The following is a 10,712-nucleotide window of genomic DNA, read 5'->3' as shown; positions in this document are numbered from 1 at the left end:
CGTGATCACACAGTTGTCCGGAACAGCTGATGCTCTCGTGCATGTTTCAGTGTTACTTGCCTCGAAGCGAGCATAGAAGTTATTTAGCTCGTCTGGTAGGCTCGTGTCACTGGGCAGCTCGCGGCTCTGCTTCCCTTTGTAGTCTGTAATAGTTTGCAGGACCTGCCACATTTGACGAACGTCGGAGCCAGTGTAGTACGATTTAATATTAGTCCTGTGTTGGCACTTTGCCTGTTTGATGGGTCGTCAGAGGGCACAGCGGGATTTATTATAAGATCTCTGGCGCTCTAGGTCGACGGGTTCCGGCTCCTTAGCAGAGGTGACCGGTCTGCTCCTGATCCCCGGGATCGTCATCTTGGTCTGCGCCCTGAGTCTGGAGCCGCACGTCAGGGAGGGGGAACTGTCACGTGTGCTCCCTCTCCGGCTTCTAGGTCACCAGGCTGCTCGTTATGGCGCAGCCCTGTCACCATCGTTACGGTCATCACTGCGTTGTGACACTCACCTGGACTCCATCACCTCCCTGATTACCTGCCCTATATTTGTCACTCGCTTCGGTTCCTTCCCCAGGCGTCATTGTTTCTGTTTCAGTTTGGTCTGTGCGTTGTTTGTGTTTCTTGTTTTCTATTATGTTTCGTTGATTGATTAAATCACTCACTCCCTGAACTTGCTTCCCAACTCTCAGCGCACATCGTTACACTAATATTCATAAGACCATTACATAAGATATGTAATATAGGTCTTTATAAACGACTTTACTAATCATCAGTTAAGTCTTTTTGCGTGGCCTCATCTAAAGTGTGGGCTATTTATACATAATAAATACTAAATACTTTCTAAACAATAAGCATACAATATTCCGAAACGGTCACGCTGTTGCGATACGGTGATGTGTAACTTCAGACAAACTCTATGTTGAGTAACATAATGTTTTTAGTCCACAAATGCTTTTCTTAATTACATAAATGCTTCAAAATTCGCAAAAAGTGACATTAGCTGATGAAGATGATCTCATAGAATAAAACGTATAAGATCTCCAAAACCTGTCTTCACCACAAAACGTATTTTCAGCGTTTATCCAAAAACCCTACAAAAACTTTTCCAATAGGCTTTGTTCAAAGATCCATGGCGGAGTTAGTCCCTACAAAGAGACATCATTACTATTACTCTCTATACATGTTAGCAATTGGGAGTCTCCAACCCTTGCAAAAGTGACCTCACAGTCCTAATCACGGTGTAAGGAAATGTATGCTCAATACAAAATGATAACCAGTTCATCGCAGCTCTGCCACAAAAATGGAATAGGCAATTACTTAAAACAGAAAGGAATGAATTAATCGCAAATGGCTTAAAATGACCAATATAAATCGTAACATGTATCAATTTCACTTATGGTCAAGAGGGTTGACAACTCTACCGCATAAAATTCAAGATAGTTGGGAACAGATTTTCGATATCCCAACACCATGGCATCAGATTTATTGAAGTAATATACAAAGTAACAACTGAAGCATCAATCATTTCTTTTCAATTTAAGCTATTATATAAGATTCCCGCTACAAAAAGAATGCTCAGTATATGGGGCATTGAACAGAATCAATAGAGTATCTATTTTGGTACTGTCCATCTGTGGCTTGTTTTTGGAGTCAGGTTCAGGAATGGTTGTTAACATGGGTGCCACTGGGCGCACATTTGGGGGTTTTGCCCTAGCACTACACAGCTGATTCAAATAACCAACTCATCATCAAGCTTTGATTATTTTCATCAGCTGTGTAGTGCTAGAGCAAAAACCAAAACGTGAACCCAGGAGGAGCCCCAGGACCGAGTTTGGGAAACCCTGCCCTATGGTACTGCCCAGGGACACAGTGATTTAATGCAAAGTGGTGGATTGTGGGCATGCGCCTGCCACGGAGGAACATGCAAATCTTCCACTGTTTGATGTCAGAGTATCTCACCATTGTCCCAGGGGACATGAGGACTACCTCCAAATCATCTCGCATCTGACGCACCAGGGCTGTCCCCTTTGTGTGTCCAAGTTGTTTCCACCGAGATGGATGACGATATTCACGAACACAACTCGACTCGGCGAGAGAGAATATTTCAGAACCCTTCAACTGGGAACAGCTCGGCCATATTTCCGGCTCGTGTAGTCGTCTATTTAGCCAGCTGCATTGTGTAATCACATAGCAAATATTTGCTTCAGTCTTTGTTTCCTTGCTCTCGCCAATTTTCTGTGAGCAATGATCAGTATGATTATGAGCATGGATCTTATCAATAAATAAAACGTACAACATCGTGAAGATTCACAAGGAAAGCATGTGTTAAACTATATTATAAAGTGGGTGGTTCGTGCCCCGAATGCTGATTGGCTGACAGCCGTGGAATATCAGGCTGTATACCACGGGTATGACAAAACATTTATTTTTACAGCTTCAATTACGTTGGTAATCAGTTTATAATAGCAATAAGGAACCTCGGGGGTTTGTGGTATATGGCCAATATACCACGGCTAAGGCCTGTATGTCAAGGCACGTGCTAAGAACAGTCGGTGGCTTGTTTTTGGAGTCAGGTTCAGGAATCTGTACACTGGTATATTGGCCGTATTTTTTTACATATATTTTTTTACCTTTATTTAACTAGGCAAGTCAGTTAAGAACAAATTCTTATTTTCAATGACGGCCTAGGAACAGTGGGTTAACTGCCTGTTCAGGGACAGAACGACACCTGCATACCTCCTTGTGCATTTTTACTTAATTATAATGTTCTATAATAAGGTTGCACGATCACCTTCCGGTGTAAAAACCATGGAAATTAAAAACAAAACACTATGATTAAACTGAGAACAGGCATTGGTCTGAAGCCGGAAAATGAAGGATATTCACATGAGCACCACACAAGTCTCAAATAACCCGCTAAAAAACCAAGCACAGGTGTTCAAAATCTTGTTTTATTCAAATTCAGCAGTCCACATGAGTTTGTCAATTCACATACTGCCGTTTGTCAATTCACATACTGCCCATGAAAATTGTCCAGTTTCCATAAAAGCTATGATCATTTTTCATATTTATTATTGCATAAAATCATCCGTTTTCATTGACATAATTGTACATGTAATGATTTGTATGTTCTACTTATTTCTTATAACTAATAAGAACTTCCAATAAAGCTTCAATGGCTCACTGCAGGCATAGAATCAACATATCCGGAAACACATCTGTTCCCCGGGGCACTGGCCATCTTTGTAACAGTACTCGGCACACATGTAGGTCCCGTTGGGCAGGACACAGCGACCGGGTTTCACTATGGTAACAAATTAAAAGTTGTCAGTTATACAGTAGAAACATAAGTGTAATAGGAATTTCCAAGATAACAATCGAGAAAAGCAGTCGCAGGTAAAGTCAATCAAATCTATCCATAATAAATCGATACATGTAAAATGTATATGTACAATGTATGTGCATGTACAGAGGGGAGAACAAGTATTTGATACACTGCCGATTTTGATTTGATACACTGCCGATATCCATGTAAAATGTACATGTAAAATGTATATACATGAATATCCATATAAAATGTACATGTAAAATGTATATACATGAATATACAGCAGAAAAGCTGTAAAACTCCAAAATATTTGTGTCCTCCAAAGAGGTGGATTGGTTAATATTAATTATTTTTTATTTAGAAAAAAATTATATCCAGTTTATTACAAGCTGCAACAGGGAGACACTTCCAGCACAGAAGCATAGAAAATGTCTAACTGGCATCTTGGAGACATGCCCTTTACATTCTAATCAGACAGCAACAAATGTTCTGTAAACACCAGCTCTAGAGGCTTGTAGGAAGTCAAAACAAACAGGCTGTCAGCTGCTACAGAATCACACAGTGTTCACAGAATGTCATCAATACAACATAACAGTGAATAATCAGTGTGTCCTCGGCCCTTGTACCTCAAGTCCGGCGTTAATCTCTATCAACAGATATGAGAACAATCCATAACATTCAGCATCAAGTCTAGTGACCATCAATCCACACCTTGAGTGTCACAAGTAGAACACTGGAAATCATCCGTACACTGATTCTTTCCATTGAGGTCTTTTCCCTGAAATATTTAACTTTTATTTATCTAGGCAAGTCAGTTAAGAAAAAAAATCTTATTTTCAATGACGGCCTAGGAACAGTGGGTTAACTGCCTTGTTCTTAACGACAGATTTTTACCTTGTCAGCTCAGGGATTTGCTCTTGCAACCTTTCGGTTACTAGTCCGACGCTCTAACCACTAGGCTACCCTGCCGCCAACGGTCCACCAACCAAAGGACATCCAGCCAACATGACACAACTGTGAGAAGCATTGGAGTCAACATGGGCCAGCATCCCTATGGAACGCTTTAAACACCTTGTAGACCCCATGCCCTGATGAATTGAGGCTTTTCTTAGGGCAAAAAGGGGTGCAATTCAAAAATATCTATGTGTATGAAATGTACATTACAAGACTCAGCTTTCTTGTTTCCAGAGTAATGCAGCAATAATGAATGCAGTGGATGGGTGTATCTGTCACTCTGGAACCATTCCTACCTGTGTCGGTGCAATGCAGTCATGCCCACATCCATTGTGGCAGCATTTTTCATTATTGGGGCAGTCACTGTCATTGGAGCATAACTCCGCACACATCCCCACGCCCCATCGTCTACGAGGGCACACTCCAGGCTTTGCTTTGGGACAACACAATTTGAGCAGACATGTCAGGGAACCCGACTTACCACAAAGAGACATGAACACGGACAAAATTGGACTGAACCATTTTCTGGAAATCAGTCATATTTGTGTGGAGATGGTTACGATAAAAAGGAATTTGTATTTGTAGGAAGTCAAAACAGAAAGCGGTGACATTGTCAGCTGCTACAGAATCACACAGTGTTCCACAATGTCATCAATACAATACAACAGTGAATAATCAGTGTGTCCTCGGTCCTTCTACTGGGACCTCCAGTCTGGCGTCAATCACTATCAACAGATATGAGAACAATCCATAACATTTATCATCAAGTCTAGTGACCATCAACCCACACCTTGAATGTCACAAGAAGAACAATGGAAACCATGTGTATTACAGAAGCTCTGAACTAAACATTGTGTTGATCCCTCTAAATTAAATATGAGCTTTACTGGTCTTAAATGTCCCCATTACAAAATGTTTATGGTGTATATATATATATATATTTATATATAAAACTCTAAATACCTACATGGCTCTCAGAAATCTTCTTAATTGAGTGTCTCAGCTCTAAAGAGAGTGTATGTGAAATATATTGATCTATGTGTATGAAATGTACATTACAATCTCCAGCTTTCTTGTTTCCAGAGTAATGCAGCAATAATGAATTCAATAGATGGGTGTATCTGTCACTCTGGGACCATATCCTACCTGTGTACGGTGCAATGCAGTCATGCCCACATCCATTGTGGCAGCATTTTTCATCATTGGGGCAGTCACTGTCATTGGAACATAACTCAGCACACGTCCCTACGCCCCAGCCCCATCGTCTACGAGGGCACACTCCAGGCTTTGCTTTGGGACAACACAATTTGAGCAGACATGTCAGGGAACCCGACTTACCACAAAGAGACATGAACACGGACAAAATTGGACTGAACCATTTTCTGGAAATCAGTCATATTTGTGTGGAGATGGTTACGGTAAGTTTGTAGGCCATACTCCAAGTAATTTTGTGTCTAATTAATAGTTTTGGAGACATTTGTCCCCCATCATCAATGTTTCCCCCATAACACCCATGAAAACGCATGACAGCCTTCTGAACACTCACAATCTATTGGTTCAAATAAGTAGGTTGAAAACATTGTATGTTAACTAAAATGGGCTGTGCAGCTAGTTACACACAGACACACAAACAGTGCTATTAAGATGCAGAAATAATCATTTCTAGTTAAATGAACATATGAGACAAATTGACAAACACATATGTTGACTGAATTTTTGCATACGTTTTCTCAAGTTGGAGCTAAGTTTGGGCCAACTAAAAATGTTAAGTTCAGGTAACACTTTTATCTAGAAGTTGAATAAACTGAAAAAGGCTTTGGAACCACTTACTTCATAATAATTAGTTGAAACAACTAGAATTTATTTGACAGTGTATGTGTAAAATGGACAAGGGTAGGCTGGATTGTTTCAAAGTCATAATGGCTGGCTTGTATTTCTTAGTAAGGTTGCAACAAAATAGGTTGCAAAGGGACTATGCACAATTATAGGCTATTGTTTATAACCAATTAGGTAGACTATAACACCTAAGTCAAGTGTAGCAGACTTCTTAAAATAAATCATCAAATTGTCACAGTTTGTTTCATGACAAATAATGCAAAGTAGGCTAATTAGAACAACTCACCTGTAGATGTGCCTCCCGTTTCTGCAGCAGAGACTATTTTCAAATCTACAAATGCCAACAGAAAAAGAACCAAAGCACAACGCGCTGACAAATTCATGTCCATGCTGACTTCAAGACTGTTAGAGCAAATGCAGTCCAAATCAATTTAATAGAAGAGGAGGAGACCATAATATGTATTAACCTTAGATGACTAAGAGGGGGGCGCTGCTTTGAAGCCACCGCACAGCCATTTTGGTACTCCTCCTTCATTGTAAAAAAAAAAAGCTATAGAAATGCATTTATTAATGTCTACATTTGTTTTTTGACAAATATATTCTATTACAGACACCTTAATGCATACATGCAAATTATATTAATTGAACTGAACATGTACATTTTATATTTTGAGAGTGTTAATGTTACTGCCCCCACCACAACAAATAAATACTTAAATACATGAAATTGTGTCCTTGAAACATTTTATTGAAATATTGTAGAATTCCATTCATTCCTATGGAGGACTGCTCTTTCTGGGATGTGCCAATGTGGCGGCCTGTGGCTTCAAAGCCTCTCATTGGCCATTACAAAGCATCAGCAATCCAGGGTTTATACACATCAATGAGAGACCATAGAAAAGATGAATGCACAAGGAACAATGCGTCTGCAGGGTCCCTATGCCCATCAATTTACATTCCGAGTTCGGATCCGAACACTTGCTTAGGTCACATGTAATGAGAATAATTAAAGAGGATATATGGAACTTGTGCCTCTGGGGGTGTTCTTGATCCAAAAGTGGTCCCCCAAATGGACAGTAATATTGTCCAGAAATTAAGTCAAAATTTGATGTAAACAATTCACAACTAAACGTCAATAGTGTGTCTTCAACTGAGTTTGTAGTTCAATGACTGAATGCATTTCTGTTAAACTGCAGGTGAAAATCCACAATGTATAATGATTCATAACGAAATGTTTCAAAGTACAGTATGTGGAGAGCCATAACACTGTTGATGGGTTCATTTTTGGGCAACGGTTGGGCTCTGTTTACATGGTATATGATTTTTTACTTGTAATTAATCTTAAGAAATAGGCCTATACATGTCCCAAAATAACTTTTTTAATTTCTATCAAATATTTTCTCTCTCATCTGTCTTGTTGTTGATGGGCAGACCTATACGCTTTTATCATTTTATTACACTGATATCTTGTAGCTTAGAGCGGACAACTATTTGGCGGACTAAATCAATTCTCAACATTGGATTTTCTTACATTATTCTCTCACAATAACGTTGTAGGACTATACACATCACATTCTATATGACTGACTGTTAACCTGTCTCCTACCCTTCATCTACACTGATTGAAGTGGTTTTAACAGGTGAAATTAATAAGGGATCGCAGCTTCACCTGGTCAGTCTAGATCAGTCTATGTTCATAATATTTTGTACAGTCAGTCCATGTTGTGGTTGACAAAGTGAATAGCCATTTGATTCGCCGTTCAGGAGTCTTATGGCTTGGGGTAGAAGATATTTAGGAGCCTCTTGGACCTAGACTTGGTGCTCCGGTACTGCTTGCCGTGCGGTAGCAGAGAGAACAGTCTATGACTAGGGTGGCTGGAGTCTTTGACCATTTTTAGGGCCTTCCTCTGACACCGCCTGGTATAGAGGTCCTGGGTGGCAGGAAGATTGTCCCCGGTGATGTTCTGGGCCGTAAGCACTACCCTCTGTAGTGCCTTGCAGGCAGAGGCCAAGCAGTTGCCATACAAGGCAGTGAACCAACCCGTCAGGATGCTCTCGATGGTGCAGCTGTAAAATCTTTTGAGGATCTGAGGACCCATGCCAAATCTTTTCAGTCTACTGAGGGGGAATAGGTTTTGTCGTGCCCTCTTCACAACTGTCTTGGTGTGCTTGGACCATGTTAGTTTGTTGGTGATGTGGACGCCAAGGATCTTGAATCCTGCTCCACTACAGCCCTATCAATGAGAATGGGGCGTGCTCGGTCCTCCTTTTTACTGCAGTCCACAATCATCTCCTTTGTCTTGGTCACGTTGAGTTGGAGTTGTTGTCCTTGCACCACATGGTCAGGTCTCTGACCTCCTCACCATAGGCTGTCTCATCGTTGTCAGTGATCAGGTCTACCACTGTTGTGTCATCAGCAAACTTAATGATGGTGTTGGAATAGTGCCTGGTCGTGCAGTCATGAGTGAACAGGGAGTACAGGAAGGGGCTGAGCACGCACCCCTACCCTTACCACCTGGGGGTGGCCTATCATGAAATCCAGGATTCAGTTACAGAGGGAGGTGTTTAGTCCAAGGGTCCTTATCTTAGTGATGAGCTTTGAGGGCACTATGGTGTTGAACACTGAGCTGTAGTCAATGAATAGCATTCTCACATAGGTGTTCCTTTTGTCCAGGTGTGACAGGGCAGTGTGGAGTGCAATAGAGGTTGCATAGTCTGTGGATCTTTTGGTGTGGTGAGTGCTGCAGACATGAGTACTACGGGTCGGTAGTCATTTAGGCAGGCTATCTTAGTTTTTCTTGGGCACAGGGACTATGGTGGTCTGCTTGAAACATGTTGGAATTACAGACTCAGACAGGGAGAGGTTGAAAAGGTCAGTGAAGACACTTGCCAGTTGGTCAGCGCATGCTCTGAGAACACGTCCTGGTAGTCTGTCTGGCCCTGCGGCCTTGTGAATGTTGACCTGTTTGAAGGTCTTACTCACATCGGCTGCGGAAAGCGTGATCACACAGTTGTCCGGAACAGCTGATGCTCTCGTGCATGTTTCAGTGTGCCTTGCCTCGAAGCGAGCATAGAAGTTATTTAGCTCGTCTAGTAGGCTCGTGTCACTGGGCAGCTCGCGGCTCTGCTTCCCTTTGTAGTCTGTAATAGTTTGCAGGACCTGCCACATTTGACGAACGTCGGAGCCGGTGTAGTACGATTTAATATTAGTCCTGTGTTGGCACTTTGCCTGTTTGATGGGTCGTCAGAGGGCACAGCGGGATTTATTATAAGATCTCTGGCGCTCTAGGTCGACGGGTTCCGGCTCCTTAGCAGAGGTGACCGGTCTGCTCCTGATCCCCGGGATCGTCATCTTGGTCTGCGCCCTGAGTCTGGAGCCGCACGTCAGGGAGGGGGAACTGTCACGTGTGCTCCCTCTCCGGCTTCTAGGTCACCAGGCTGCTCGTTATGGCGCAGCCCTGTCACCATCGTTACGGTCATCACTGCGTTGTGACACTCACCTGGACTCCATCACCTCCCTGATTACCTGCCCTATATTTGTCACTCGCTTCGGTTCCTTCCCCAGGCGTCATTGTTTCTGTTTCAGTTTGGTCTGTGCGTTGTTTGTGTTTCTTGTTTTCTATTATGTTTCGTTGATTGATTAAATCACTCACTCCCTGAACTTGCTTCCCAACTCTCAGCGCACATCGTTACACTAATATTCATAAGACCATTACATAAGATATGTAATATAGGTCTTTATAAACGACTTTACTAATCATCAGTTAAGTCTTTTTGCGTGGCCTCATCTAAAGTGTGGGCTATTTATACATAATAAATACTAAATACTTTCTAAACAATAAGCATACAATATTCCGAAACGGTCACGCTGTTGCGATACGGTGATGTGTAACTTCAGACAAACTCTATGTTGAGTAACATAATGTTTTTAGTCCACAAATGCTTTTCTTATTTACATAAATGCTTCAAAATTCGCAAAAAGTGACATTAGCTGATGAAGATGATCTCATAGAATAAAACGTATAAGATCTCCAAAACCTGTCTTCACCACAAAACGTATTTTCAGCGTTTATCCAAAAACCCTACAAAAACTTTTCCAATAGGCTTTGTTCAAAGATCCATGGCGGAGTTAGTCCCTACAAAGAGACATCATTACTATTACTCTCTATACATGTTAGCAATTGGGAGTCTCCAACCCTTGCAAAAGTGACCTCACAGTCCTAATCACGGTGTAAGGAAATGTATGCTCAATACAAAATGATAACCAGTTCATCGCAGCTCTGCCACAAAAATGGAATAGGCAATTACTTAAAACAGAAAGGAATGAATTAATCGCAAATGGCTTAAAATGACCAATATAAATCGTAACATGTATCAATTTCACTTATGGTCAAGAGGGTTGACAACTCTACCGCATAAAATTCAAGATAGTTGGGAACAGATTTTCGATATCCCAACACCATGGCATCAGATTTATTGAAGTAATATACAAAGTAACAACTGAAGCATCAATCATTTCTTTTCAATTTAAGCTATTATATAAGATTCCCGCTACAAAAAGAATGCTCAGTATATGGGGCATTGAACAGAATCAATAGAGT

General features: G+C 41.3%; 1 protein-coding gene across 1 annotated transcript in view; it reads right to left on the bottom strand.

The window, feature by feature from the left end:
* Positions 1-246: 246 nt before the first annotated feature.
* The window catches only part of LOC149981253 (uncharacterized), a 33,581-nt gene continuing 23,115 nt past the window's right edge, over positions 247-10,712 (bottom strand). The window contains exons 10-11 of the mRNA XM_090185810.1: positions 4,572-4,708; positions 247-373 (exon numbers count right to left, since the gene is read on the bottom strand). Of these exons, the coding sequence (XP_090041936.1) occupies positions 247-373; positions 4,572-4,708 (264 nt within the window). The remainder of the gene's footprint in view (positions 374-4,571; positions 4,709-10,712) is intronic.

Source organism: Oncorhynchus mykiss, chromosome 9 (genome assembly GCF_057628025.1).
Source record: "Oncorhynchus mykiss isolate SJ-2025 chromosome 9, ASM5762802v1, whole genome shotgun sequence".
In the NCBI taxonomy this organism is placed as follows: Eukaryota; Metazoa; Chordata; class Actinopteri; order Salmoniformes; family Salmonidae; genus Oncorhynchus; species Oncorhynchus mykiss.
Note: the sequence above shows the minus strand (reverse complement) of the source record. Positions and strands in the feature narration are given on the sequence as shown.